The sequence below is a fragment of the Papio anubis genome, chromosome 4, assembly GCF_008728515.1.
Source record: "Papio anubis isolate 15944 chromosome 4, Panubis1.0, whole genome shotgun sequence".
NCBI classification, from domain to species: Eukaryota; Metazoa; Chordata; class Mammalia; order Primates; family Cercopithecidae; genus Papio; species Papio anubis.
The window spans coordinates 110202947-110218177 of record NC_044979.1 but is presented as its reverse complement, the minus strand read 5'-3'; the positions used below and the strand labels follow the sequence as shown (position 1 = coordinate 110218177).

Below are 15231 nucleotides of genomic sequence, written 5' to 3'. Positions count from 1 at the left end.
CAAGCAAATGGAGAACAAAAAAAAGCGGGGGTTGCAATACTAGTCTCTGATAAAACAGACTTTAAACCATCAAAGATCAAAAGAGACAAAGAAGGCCATTACATAATGGTAAAGGGATCAATTCAACAGGAAGAGCTAACTATCCTAAATATATATGCACTCAATACAGGAGCACCCAGATTCATAAAGCAAGTCCTTAGAGACTTACAAAGAGACTTAGACTCCCATACAATAATAATGGGAGACTTCAACACTCCACTGTCAACATTAGACAGATCAACAAGACAGAAAGTTAACAAGGATATCCAGGAATTGAACTCATCTCTGCAGCAAGCAGACCTAATAGACATCTATAGAACTCTCCACCCCAAATCAACAGAATATACATTCTTCTCAGCACCACATCGTACTTACTCCAAAATTGACCATATAATTGGAAGTAAAGCACTCCTCAGCAAATGTACAAGAACAGAAATTATAACAAACTGTCTCTCAGACCACAGTGCAATCAAACTAGAACTCAGGACTAAGAAACTCAATCAAAACCGCTCAACTACATGGAAACTGAACAACCTGCTCCTGAATGACTACTGGGTACATAACGAAATGAAGGCAGAAATAAAGATGTTCTTTGAAACCAATGAGAACAAAGATACAACATACCAGAATCTCTGGGACACATTTAAAGCAGTGTGTAGAGGGAAATTTATAGCACTAAATGCCCACAAGAGAAAGCAGGAAAGATCTAAAATTGACACTCTAACATCGCAATTAAAAGAATTAGAGAAGCAAGAGCAAACACATTCGAAAGCTAGCAGAAGGCTAGAAATAACTAAGATCAGAGCAGAACTGAAGGAGATAGAGACACAAAAAACCCTCCAAAAAATCAATGAATCCAGGAGTTGGTTTTTTGAAAAGATCAACAAAATTGACAGACCACTAGCAAGACTAATAAAGAAGAAAAGAGAGAAGAATCAAATCGACGCAATTAAAAATGATAAAGGGGATATCACCACCGACCCCACAGAAATACAAACTACCATCAGAGAATACTATAAACACCTCTACGCAAATAAACTGGAAAACCTAGAAGAAATGGATAATTTCCTGGACACTTACACTCTTCCAAGACTAAACCAGGAAGAAGTTGAATCCCTGAATAGACCAATAGTAGGCTCTGAAATTGAGGCAATAATTAATAGCCTACCAACCAAAAAAAGTCCAGGACCAGATGGATTCACAGCTGAATTCTACCAGAGGTATAAGGAGGAGTTGGTACCATTCCTTCTGAAACTATTCCAATCAATAGAAAAAGAGGGAATCCTCCCTAACTCATTTTATGAGGCCAACATCATCCTGATACCAAAGCCTGGCAGAGACACAACAAAAAAAGAGAATTTTAGACCAATATCCCTGATGAACATCGATGCAAAAATCCTCAATAAAATACTGGCAAACCGGATCCAGCAGCACATCAAAAAGCTTATCCACCATGATCAAGTGGGCTTCATCCCTCGGATGCACGGCTGGTTCAACATACGCAAATCAAAAAACGTAATCCAGCATATAAACAGAACCAAAGACAAGAACCACATGGTTATCTCAATAGATGCGGAAAAGGCTTTTGACAAAATTCAACAGCCTTTCATGCTAAAAACGCTCAATAAATTCGGTATTGATGGAACGTACCTCAAAATAATAAGAGCTATTTATGACAAACCCACAGCCAATATCATACTGAATGGGCAAAAACTGGAAAAATTCCCTTTGAAAACTGGCACAAGACAGGGATGCCCTCTCTCACCACTCCTATTCAAAATAGTGTTGGAAGTTCTGGCTAGGGCAATCAGGCAAGAGAAAGAAATAAAGGGTATTCAGTTAGGAAAAGAAGAAGTCAAATTGTCCCTCTTTGCAGATGACATGATTGTATATTTAGAAAACCCCATTGTCTCAGCCCAAAATCTCCTTAAGCTGATAAGCAACTTCAGCAAAGTCTCAGGATACAAAATCAATGTGCAAAAATCACAAGCATTCTTATACACCAGTAACAGACAAACAGAGAGCCAAATCATGAATGAACTTCCATTCACAATTGCTTCAAAGAGAATCAAATACCTAGGAATCCAACTTACAAGGGATGTAAAGGACCTCTTCAAGGAGAACTACAAACCACTGCTCAGTGAAATAAAAGAGGACACAAACAAGTGGAAGAACATACCATGCTCATGGATAGGAAGAATCAATATTGTGAAAATGGCCATACTGCCCAAGGTTATTTATAGATTCAATGCCATCCCCATCAAGCTACCAATGAGTTTCTTCACAGAATTGGAAAGAACTGCTTTAAAGTTCATATGGAACCAAAAAAGAGCCCGAATCTCCAAGACAATCCTAAGTCAAAAGAACAAGGCTGGAGGCATCACACTACCTGACTTCAAACTATACTACAAGGCGACAGTAACCAAAACAGCATGGTACTGGTACCAAAACAGAGATATAGACCAATGGAACAGAACAGAGTCCTCAGAAATAATACCACACATCTACAGCCATCTGATCTTTGACAAACCTGAGAAAAACAAGAAATGGGGAAAGGATTCCCTATTTAATAAATGGTGCTGGGAAAATTGGCTAGCCATAAGTAGAAAGCTGAAACTGGATCCTTTCCTTACTCCTTATACGAAAATTAATTCAAGATGGATTAGAGACTTAAATGTTAGACCTAATACCATAAAAACCCTAGAGGAAAACCTAGATAGTACCATTCAGGACATAGGCATGGGCAAAGACTTCATGTCTAAAACACCAAAAGCAACGGCAGCAAAAGCCAAAATTGACAAATGGGATCTCATTAAACTAAAAAGCTTCTGCACAGCAAAAGAAACTACCATCAGAGTGAACAGGCAACCTACAGAATGGGAGAAAATTTTTGCAATCTACTCATCTGACAAAGGGCTAATATCCAGAACCTACAAAGAACTCAAACAAATTTACAAGAAAAAAAACAAACAACCCCATCAAAAAGTGGGCAAAGGATATGAACAGACATTTCTCAAAAGAGGACATTCATACAGCCAACAGACACGTGAAAAAATGCTCATCATCACTGGCCATCAGAGAAATGCAAATCAGAACCACAATGAGATACCATCTCACACCAGTTAGAATGGCAATCATTAAAAAATCAGGAAACAACAAGTGCTGGAGAGGATGTGGAGAAATAGGAACACTTTTACACTGTTGGTGGGATTGTAAACTAGTTCAACCATTATGGAAAACAGTATGGCGATTCCTCAAGGATCTAGAACTAGATGTACCATATGACCCAGCCATCCCATTACTGGGTATATACCCAAAGGATTATAAATCATGCTGCTATAAAGACACATGCACACGTATGTTCATTGCGGCACTCTTCGCAATAGCAAAGACTTGGAATCAACCCAAATGTCCATCAGTGACAGACTGGATTAAGAAAATGTGGCACATATACACCATGGAATACTATGCAGCCATAAAAAAGGATGAGTTTGTGTCCTTTGTAGAGACATGGATGCAGCTGGAAACCATCATTCTTAGCAAACTATCACAAGAACAGAAAACCAAACACCGCATGTTCTCACTCATAGGTGGGAACTGAACAATGAGATCACTTGGACTCGGGAAGGGGGACATCACACACCGGGGCCTATTATGGGGAGGGGGGAGGGGGGAGGGATTGCATTGGGAGTTATACCTGATGTAAATGACGAGTAGTTGGGTGCTGACGAGTTGATGGGTGCAGCACAGCAACATGGCACAAGTATACATATGTAACAAACCTGCACGTTATTCACATGTACCCTAGAACTTAAAGTATAATAATAATAATAATAATAATAAATAAAAAATAATAATAAAATAAAATAAAATCTAAACTGAGGCAAAGATCTGGGAAAATATATTTACACGAAGGAATCAGAGTTCAAGCTTTAACCCTCCCTGTGCTGTTTGAAACTTAAGAGTATAAAGACTTTTAACCCACCCCCACTCCCCCACAAAATCTTTAACTGTAAAACCTTTGAAATCAGCAAACTATGTGTAAGGAAGAATTAAATTCCATGGAATAAAGTTCCTTCCATGCCTTCTAAATTGTATTATATAGGTAACCACTGATAAAAATCCTCCCTGTTCTCTAAGAAACCTTGTGCTCAATAAAGCCTTCATGCAAGTAAGTGAAATCCAACTAGGACTGTAATACATCATACCCATTTATTGTTTAATTTTAAAACAGTTCAAAGTGTGAAAAGCAGAGTAGAGGCAGAAAGATGGGGTAGGCCAGAAAAGGAAGGAGGGAGGAATAAAATTGAGGATTTAGGAAAGGGGGAAAGGCCAAGGAAGATGACACAGATGTTAGAAATTAAACACGAGAAAACGAAAAATGAGGAAATTACAGATAGTACTTAACTTAAAAGTCAACAGTTTTCAGGAAGGCTAGAGATACCAAATAAAACAGTGAAAAACGTACACATAAAAATGGCACAGGGAAGGCATGGGTGTATTTGACTAAAGTGCTTAAAGATACGGGCTGAAGCTTTTCATGGAGGCTATTAAGACAGGATAGCAATTAAGGAACACACAAAAAGTGTTTCATTAGTTATGAAAGTATAGACACAAATGCAAGGAATAACTCAAGTGGAGTGTTCACAAATTCTAAATTCATTACCCACAATGCAAAAAAGTATCTCTTGAAAGGGAATAGAATAGGGGCTATTAAGGTACTCTTTCAGTTAAAAAAAAAAAAAAAAAGAAAATGAGCACTATTAATAGTCTTAATTAGGAAATTAGTACAAAATAAAATGTATCCCTAAGTCCTATGAGCTATTTCTATTTTTTCAAAAAGTTGAATAAATTATTTATCCACCTACAACAAGGCCACGCAGGCTAATGAAAATGTCATGCTTTGCTTTTGGTAGAAGTAAATTGCTACTATAATACTAGTCATATCATCCTTATTAGGATGTCTGATTGGCAGTTAAAAATAACTTTCCTAAACACAAATTGTGAAAGTTGAGTCTTATAATAATTACAGTTTGGCAGAAAAAAAAATCTTAGAAATAAGGTTCATGAATTTAAAACTAATACATAACTTGCTAAAGCAAAGAATTGGGGAACTAAAGTTTATGATTTTCCAGGATTAAGATCTTCCTTAGATGGATCCCAAAAATGGAAAGAATGAATAAGACCTAGTATTTGCTAGCACAACAGAGTAGCTACAGTAAAATATAATTTCATTGTACACTTTTAAATAACTAAAAGAGTATAACTAGATTGTTGAGAGACAAAGGATAAATGTGTGGGCTGATGGATACCCCCATCTACCATGATATGATTATTACACATTGCATGCCTGTATCAAAATATCTCATGCTACCCATAAATTTATAGATGTACACTATGTACTCCTAAAATTAAAACTTTTTTAAAAAAAGATTTTCCTCAGATAGGCTGAGTACTGCTGCACGGTCAAACTGTGCTGGCTGTTTTCATGCCTGTTCTGTGTTTGTTGTTGTTGTTGTTTGTTTGTTTGTTTGTTTTTCTTAGCGTCTCACTCTGTCTCCAGGCTGGAGTGCAGTGGCACGATCTTGGCTCACTGCAACCTCCGCCTCCCAGGTTCAAGCCACTCCCCTACCTCGGCCTCCCAAGTTGCTGGGACTACAGGTGTGCACCACCACACCCAGCTATTTTTTTGTATTTTAGTAGAGATGGGGTTTCACCGTGTTAGGCAGGATGGTATTGATCTCCTGACCTTGTGATCCACCTGCCTCGGCCTCCCAAAGTGCTGGGATTACAGGCATGAGCCACCGTGCCCGGCCCGTCTGTTCTGTTTTTTAATCCTCTTTGTGATGTAGGTATTTTTACGTGTATGATATATGAGAACCTGAAGCTCAAGGCTGATCACTGAAAGACTAGGATCTCAAATTCAGATCTTCTGATATTCTCTGACCATGAGACAGGTTCTCTAGTTCATTCAAAGTCCTCACTTCCAGCTACCACTGCTCTTTTCTGTTTTGTAGAACCTGTCATCATGGATTCTTGTTTTTTCCCTTTGGCCAGTTCTGCCATACTTGGATAACTTGCCCATCATTGCTTCACATGTTCACTAACTGAGAGAACACTTATTGAGTGCCAATAGGTGCTAGAAATAAAAATCCAAAAGATATATTCTCTGCCATAAGAAATTCACTGTCTTGTCAAGGAGGAAGAGAAGTAAATGACTCATGACAGCCAGGTGGGGTAAATGCTGTGATGCAGCGACACAGGAGGGGCTGCTTGAAATAGACTAGTGAGGCCGGAAAAGCTCCTAAAACTTGTGCTTATTTTAAAGGACTGATAGTGGGTAGTGAGACAAAGAAGTTCCATCATTTGAGTGCCAAATAATGAGCATGTGGGGAAACATGGAGGACTGAAAGACCAGACCACATTAAAAGTAGTAGCACTGGGCTCTGTGTGACCCAGGCAAGGCTGACACGGTGGGAGGTGCATGTGTTCAGGTAAAATGGTTTGAACTTTATCCTTCAAGCTATAGAAACAAGGCATGGTGATTCAGCCCTGTAATCCCAGCACTTCGGGAGGCCGGAGCTGGAGGATTATCTGAAGCCAGGAGTTCAAGAACAGCCAAAGCAACATAGGGAAACCCCACTCCCCCACCCCACCAACCATCTTTCTAAAAAATTTATATTTTAAATTAGGCAGGCATGGTGGCTTGCACCTGTAGTCTTAGCTACTTGGGAGACTGAAGCAGGAGGATTACTTGAGCCTAGGAAAAGGCTAAAGTGAACTATGATCACACTACTGCACTCTAGTCTGGGTGACAGAGTGAGACCTTGTCTCAAAAAAAAGTAATATTTTTGAAAGGTGTAGAGAGCCCCAGAAGGACCTAGCCAGGGCAGTGAAATGGTCATATTGGCTTAAGAGTGCCAAGATGTCAGTTTTTTTACATTGACATTCAGTATAGGGACCTTTGAAGTTACAATTGCTCCATCAAGAGCCAAGAAATGATCCAGGTCCAATTCTCCAATATTTTGTATAAATCTATTCAAAATAATTTGATACCAAATTTTGAAAATGATCAAATTAGAGAAAAGTAACTAAAAAACTTTTTTTTTTTTTTTTTGTGAGACAGAGTCTTGCTCTGTCACCCAGGCTGGAGTGTGGTGGCGTGATCTTGGCTCACTGCAACCTCCACCTCCCAGGTTGAAGCGATTCTCCTTCCTCAGCCTCTTAAGTAGCTACAGGCACCTGCCACCACACCCGGCTAATTTTTGTATTTTTAGTAGAGATAGGGTTTCACCATGTTGGCCAGCCTGGTCTCGAACTCCTGACCTCAGGTGATCTGCCCGCCTCAGCCTCCCAGAGTGCTAGGATTACAGGTGTGAACCACTGTGCCCAACCAGCCACTGCACCCAGCCTAAACGCTTGATTCAATTCAACAAATACTTGTTTGGCTGATATAGGGCATTTAACTCCACAATGCAGTAAACTGAAAATAAGTAAACAGACAATTAACAATCAAAAACTTAATTTAAGAAAAAAACTGAATCATTCAAAACCAAAAATATTTATTTTACTAAAGGAATTGCCATGGTATTTTAAAAGGTGAACTTATCTAATGCTGTTAGTTTTATTTATGATGACATAATGTAAACAACTTTTTACAAATGTCTTCACTAGGACTAAATTGACATATACTTGCTTTACATGTGTAACATTTTTCCAAAAGCAGTTTAAAAATTGTCATCTGCATCTCTCCAAACTACAGATAGTCCTTAACTTATGAAGGTGTTATGTCCCAATAAAACTATCATTAAATTGTAAATATCATAAGTCAAAAATGCATTTAATACACCTAACCTACCAAACTGAGAGCTGCAGCTCACTGCTGCCACACAGCATCACAACAGAGTATTTTGCTGCATATATGGCTACCCTGGAAAAATATCCAAATTCACAGCATGGTTTCTTTCCCAAAGTAGCTGGGACTATAGGCACATGCCACCAGGGCCAGTTAAATTTTTTATTTTAATTTTTGTAGCAACATAGGGTCTTGCTGTGTTGTCCAGGCTCACAGTACAGTTTCTAATGAATGTGTATCACTTCACCACATGGCAAATTAAAAAAATTGTAAGTCAAATAGAATTGTAAGCTGGGGACCATCTGTACTTCTTTTCTTCTCCCATGATTTTATTTTCATGCTACAAAAGTACACTCATATCAATATTTCCTTCTTTCAAATTTTCCTTCACCTGCCTAATTCTGTTTATCCTTCAAGATTTATCTTAGATGGCACCATCTTCAGGAAGCCTTCCCTGATTTCCCAGATTAAAGGAGTTGCTCCGTTTCTGGGCTCCCCAATCCACTGTGCATATGATTACCTGGGTAATTTCCACACTCTACTTAAATCAATGCTTTCTGGAAATAGTTTATTTTCCTAATTAGACTATGAACTCCTTAAAAGCCCAGGCTTCATCTTCCAGCTCTGCATCTGCAGGACAAGGGTACACAGTCAGTGGCCAATAAATGTTGGTGAAGAGAGGAAGAGAGAGGGAATAAAATAAATTTTATGTCTATTTTCTCCATCAATTCTCTTCTCCTTCATCCTCATGTCATGTCTTCCTATTACTTCTCTCCAAACACTAATACATCATCTTTATCCTTCTCTTCCTAGTTTCAATTCACAACTTGCAATATCTCTCTTGGGGTCCTAACTATTGCAAAAATGCTGATCTGGTGTGTGAGTAGCACAGGTTTCACAGTTTGTTGCTCCTTAGCATTGCAAAGAAGAGGATTGTTTTATCTGGCGCTGGATTAGTCTCCATTATATCTCCTCTTCTGTTTTAGCTAGGGATTTTTAACATGATTGAGTTTTACCTAGTTTTCAATGTTAGCAGCTGGGTAAACATACTTTCTGCAACACCCTGGATAAAATGGCAAACTCCAGGGGAAAGTCTTCTACCTTTAGATTAATAAAAAAGACTTGCTCACAGCCCTGGCCGGGGAATAGTAACACCTGAGAACATTTGAGGGGAATTGTGTGTGCTGGCTGTGGAAAACGCAGCTGATGACCAAAACAGGCAGCCGCTGTCCTGAGCGAGGCTGACCGCCCTCAGAGAGTAGCTTCAAACTGTACTTAGCAAGAATAACAGACAAGTGAGGTAAGTGACTGACAATTCTGGTAGGTACTTCCAAAAAAGCCTGCACTTTTCATAGGAGAATCACCTGATTCTAAAAAACATAAATGAAGGCTTACAAGGGACAGGGAGGGGAGTACTCAAAAATTGCTCAGGGAAAATACTTTGGAAGGAAGATTTTGAAACACAATAGGAAATTCACGTGTATATTTACAAGCACCAACTTCGTAAAAATCCATGAATGCTTCTGTTTTCACTGTCTTCAAATTGGGTACAAAGGAGGAGAAACCTTTTTAAAACAAATACAGTGAGTTCATCATTCCTAGAGTTTGTTTTTAAACTTATCTGCTGTGCAAATTCACTCTCATGAATCCCTCCATATTTTTACATGTTTTAAAGATTTTCTAAAATAAAAATATCAGGCAAGGAAAGTATCTATAAGTATTAAAGGAAAGTGCTTGTGATGTAAGGTTTAATAGAAGACAACAGGCAAAAACACGATAGACCGACATGGTAAAGTCGATTATCTGTGAGTGGCTACAGTTACTAAAAATATGTTTTTACTATGGAAATGACTGGCAAACCGCATTTAAAAAATTGGAGCATGTATATCAACATGTTGAAAAAATACAATAAATGAGTAACAGGCACAGTCTGTAACTGCAATACTTTTGCAAAATAGAAATTTTTAAAAAGTGGTTATTATGAAAAATATGGAAAACTAACTTCTTAGGCTCACTGAAACAAATGTGTTAAGGAATAGTTCAAAAATAACCACTACAATGTCTTCTAGAAAGTCTGCAATGGTTACCAAATGAAAATTCAGGAGGGCAAGGATTCTTTACTGTATTTTACTGCTATATTACTAGTGCTCAGAACAGTTCATGGCACACAGTAGGTATTCGATAAATGCTTGTTGAATACATGAGAGACTGAATAAATGGAGGAGAAGCATAGACCATTTCAACCTAGCCCTCTGGTCTCTCCAGGTAAGAAACGGGGTCTTCCTAACTCCATGTTGCTGAAATGCTTTGACCTCTCCTCTACTAGGTAGAGCACTCCCTCCCTTGATGCTCTCTCTTCAAGTTAAAGAGAAAAAAGTTGCTAATAAGCAAATCCATTTTATGCACCCCCCCACAAAAAAAATCCTTTATTTCACAAGTTTAATAAACTACTTTGTCATAAAGGCTTTCATTATTTCATGACGTGATCTGCCTGCCATGGGCTCCCACTCTCTCTGAACCAACCTAACACCCCTCTTCTCTTGCTCCCCCAGATCCAAGCACACTGTCCTCTGAGTTACTCCATAAACTCTGCCTGGAATGCATCTCCCAGATGCCTGCCAGCCTCCCTCAGACATTTTCTCTCATTTCTTGCAGGATTCTGCTCAAATGTCACTTTCACAGAAAAGCCCTCTGTGACCAGGATAAATGAAAAACCCAGCTTCACACTTAACTTCTGGCATTCTTCCTTATCCTGGCCTGCATTATTTTTCATGGATACACTTGGTCTGTTTCATTCACTTCTCTATCCCCAACGCTTGCAACAATGCCTACTACACAGTTAGTGCTCAATAAATATTTCTTGAGTGCATAAACAAACAAGGACACAGTCATATTTTATGTGCCACTTCAGGGAAGCAATATGAGAGATGAAAAAGGTGTTACAGTTTGAATACCATTTCTAACTATTCACTATGTGCCTGACCTGGAGACCACCTCCCTAAATGTCAGAATTTTCATATCAAGTGGGAATAGTAACACTTATTTGGCATGTACTTGGCAGCCACCAAAGACTGGTTCCACCCCTTCCTTTCTCCCTGACTCCTTTTTTGTGGCTGTAAGCTAATGTAACACTTTTGTTAGGAAATAAAATGCCTGCAAGTTCTGAGGTGACTGTGCAATGCCTGTGCTGAGCAAGACAAGAATGTTGAGAAGGCCCTGGAGAGTATCATTCATAATGACAACCAACATTGATTGTACTTCCGTATGACAAGGGACAAGGCACAAAAAGGACAACTTTCTTTTCTAAAGGTGCCATCATCTGACTGGGAACAGAGGCTTCTAGAACTGGCCTTGAAACATGACTAAGTTTCAGAATAGTGGTAATCCTGAGAAGCATTTCAGAGAGGAAACTAAACCAATAGGGAGGGTGACTATAGCAGGGATGTCCTTTGGAAACATGTTAGAAGAAGAGTGGACAGGAAAGGTGATGTCAGATTATGGAAGACCCTGCATGCCAGGCTGGAGGCTATGTCTAATCATGTAATTTATGAAGCACCACTAATATTTTTGAATACTGGAAAAACAGAATCATATAATGAAAATGACAAATTTTAAAGAACGTGTAGAGACTTCTCAAAGCCAAGCACTAAGCAATACTAATGATCCTAGTGCTATTTGTTTGGAAAAATAAATGATAAGCTTATAAACTGGAATGAATCAATATTCTAATTCTAATCTTCCCAGATCATCACTATTTGAACTACCTTGGAGGAGAAGAGACATGCTAGAAAAGACTTGGAGAACTGCAACCCATAAGAAAGTACCAAAAAATGTCAGTGCACTAGCAGAAGAGAGCACAAAAGCTAGCCTCCAAGCAGCTATCTGCGGTCTGTGTTTTAACAGCAGTACCAATGATGATGTGACCTCCTTATGAAATTTCCTCTCCTAGGACTACCCCCTCCCCCAACCCAGTCTCTTCTTTGCACATTGATTCCTTACTTATTGTTAAGTCTGAACAAAAATATAACAATCTTATGAATACCAAAATGCTGAAACTTCTACTTCTGTATATAAAAGAACAGAAAGAAGAAGGTTGCAGATTATTTAACTCACACCAAAGAGGGAAAATGGAAATGAGTATGTTACAGATGCTACTAAAAGTCATTCCACAGTTGAACTCCATTACAGAATTTAACAAGGAATAAAAGTTTTAAAACATAGGAAACCAATCTAGGTATCATATTTTTCTTGGGATCTACTCTTCTTGCAGCATGGTCATGATTTATTCAGATTATCAAAGAGCTTCTGATAAGGTTCTCACAAGTGGTTATTATTGAAACTTGGTAACCATAGTGTGAAAGGAAAAAGTTTTATCAATTAACTATATGAATTACAAATGATTGAGAGGCATAGAGGCAAAAAGAAGAAATAAATGGGCAATTCTCATGTGGAGAAAAGTTAGTCATTGAGGGCTCTGGGGCTTCGCGGTGGAATCAGAGTTATATTTAACTAGGGACCAGAAAAGGGCACCCAGTTCTCCTTCCCCCATTCTGTGTCTATCAGTCCCACAACACACAGTCCCTATTGATGTGAACAGCATTTGGCACATGGAAAAGATACAGGCAGTGTTTAAAATCACAAAAGTGTTTAAAGTTACAAAAGTATTTCAAATCCAGGAAAGAGAAAATAGATAGATGAATGTTGATTCAGATATTCCTGAAGACATCCCCAAATATAAAGACAACAAAAATAAAAACAACAGCAGAATTTTAGTTCTTATAACTTTGATGCATACTACATAGAAACACATGAGCCTTTTCAAAAGACTGGATATGGTATTTAAACAAAATTACCTAATCTATTGGCATGATGAGAGCAAATTTTCAATAGAAGAAAAATTCATGTGGGCATTTCGATCCACAAAAGCCACAAAGTCTATTTGTACAGATTCAGAAGACATGTAAAGGCAAACAAAAAGTGAAACTGACATGGAACAGTAAGAATAATTACTTTTTTTCAGACAAACTTGAAAAATTGGTACAGGTATTACAAATAAATAACCTAACATTAATGGAAAAATTTGGCATTTGCAAAGATCCAGAAATAACATCATGATTCACAGGAGTGGCTCAGAAATGCAAACCAACTCTTGGTTTCACCTCTCTTTGCCTTGTTTTCCTTACATGTAAAATGGAAATAACAGAACTTACCTCACAGGATGATTATGAGGATTAAATGAGATAATGTATCTAAAGCATTTAACACAGTGAAAGTATGAAATAATGTTAAATTATTATTGTTGTTGTTGTATTTATGATAAACTAAACCCAAACAGCTACAGGACACAGAGAAACAACCTAATTCAAGTCATGGTGACTTTCTTATTTATACCATTGTTATGACTCAGTACTTAACAAAGCATATAAAATGTGTTCAAGTGCTTCTAAACAAACAAACAAAAAAAACCCGCAGCTTTAAAATCTCTCCACTAGCCAGTTTTGTAAAATGGAAGAGAATTACAAATTGATCTCAAATAAGCCAAGAAAAAAACCCACAAAACACCAGATAAATGCTTATCATATATTAATTCTTAAATAGATGAATACAAGATCCAAACTTACCGTTCAGATAATATTTTAATAAGCTCTTTTCTATTCTGTACCCGAAGGTGGTTAGTTTTATACTTGGAGTCATCAATCAACTCAGGCAAATCCAAGATCTAAAAGGGAAAAATAATTTTCAAGTATAAGAAGTAGATTGTTCTTGTACCTGCCTCTGGGTGCCAGTGTTCAGGTCTTGTCTCTCCCTTCTCAAGAACATTCCTTGCTGGTCTTTATGCCCCTCAACAAGGACATATGGAGGGAACAAGCACACAGTTAGGATGGATCATGCTGGTGAAAGGGTTTGTCATTCATAAGAGGCTTTTACTACATTTAAGCAAATATTCTTCCATATAGGAGAACAGCAAAATATCCCCATAAGTCTTATGCCAAATATGAGAATATAGGAAACATGTTATCAGATTCCCACAGAAAAAAAATCTTGTTTAGAGGAAATAGGGAGAGAGATGCTAAACTGGGTAAAATGGACCAAATTTTAAAAACCAATATCATAAGTGCATACCTACATGTATCTTGTATACAGTCAACATGCACCTTGTAGATATATTCACTTATTTATTCCACATGTAAATAAAATACTGTGATCTTCCCAGGTTGTCCTATGCAAAATGTTCTAAAAGCTGCTAAAATAAAGTAAAAGCAAATACATTTGCCCAAATTCTCACCATTTAAACAATAGCAAATTAAAAGATCTTCTTCTTATAGAAGTATCACTATTTTTTATTAATATATCTCCCTGAAGTAATACCAACTAGAAATGCTTTTATAGATTTCCTCTTTTGCTCCTCCTCAATAAGGGGAAAATCTATCTTGCAAGTCTCTTTGGACAACGGTCAATGTTAACAAGACTATAATGAAAGTACCAAGTGGATTTGGAATGGAAAAGTTTTACAAAGACTGTGTAGAGGCAGTGCTTGGCAGTTGTGTTGGAAAGTTACAAGGAGCATTTACAGCCTGGGGGCAGGCCATGCGGCCTACAGAAAGCTTCATTGTCTTTATTAATGTATTTGCAAAGGAGAGAGAAGTGAAGAAGATTCCCCTGAGTAAAGAGACCATCTCAGTGGTGTAATTTCTTTCACATGTTTCAGTTATTTCCTTTAGGAATAATAAAGACAGCATTATTCTCTCAGATTTTAAACACCAACACCACGTACAGCACCCTTTCTAGAAATTTCCCTGTCATAACACCTGATCCAAGAATTGGCCTCAAGCCTTCTCTAGCAGTTAGACACCCTCCCTCCCTAAGAGTGAATAAGTCATTCCAAAAAAAAAAGCAAGTGTCTTCACTAAGTCACAGGTTAAATTTACAAACTTGGCCTTACCCAAAAAGCACCATCAGCAACAAAAAATTACACAGTGACCACACTTAAGGGTAACTGGAATGCCCATGTGTCCACTGTATTTGACTTAATGGGACTCTTTTCTGTTTCAAAGATGGTGTGAAATTGTTGGCCAAAGTAATAATCCTTCCATCTTCAACTATGCCAGCTAACATTCAAAATGTTTCTAGAGAGACAGCTTTCAAGGACTGTGATCATAACTATTATTTTGGAGCTTAAATTTAAAAAGAGTGCTGCCTGGGATAAAACAAAACAATGTACATGAAAATGCTTGACATATTAAGCAGTAAATAAATGTGAAGTATTCCAACTAGGTACTGTTTCCCCCAAAAGAAATTTTTTTTTTTTTTTTTGAGACAGAGTCTCACACTGTTGC

The 15231-nt window shown here is 37.9% G+C and overlaps 1 protein-coding gene across 7 annotated transcripts in view; it reads right to left on the bottom strand.

Moving 5' to 3' along the window:
• The window catches only part of SUGCT (succinyl-CoA:glutarate-CoA transferase), a 754504-nt gene that overhangs the window by 395391 nt on the left and 343882 nt on the right, over window positions 1-15231 (bottom strand). For all 7 annotated transcript variants that reach the window (XR_002520705.2, XR_002520704.2, XM_017956755.3 and 4 more), the window contains exon 11: window positions 13516-13613. Coding sequence is in view for 5 of the 7 variants with exons in the window: in XM_017956755.3 (XP_017812244.2) it covers window positions 13516-13613 (98 nt within the window). In the remaining 2 variants the exon portion in view is untranslated. The remainder of the gene's footprint in view (window positions 1-13515; window positions 13614-15231) is intronic.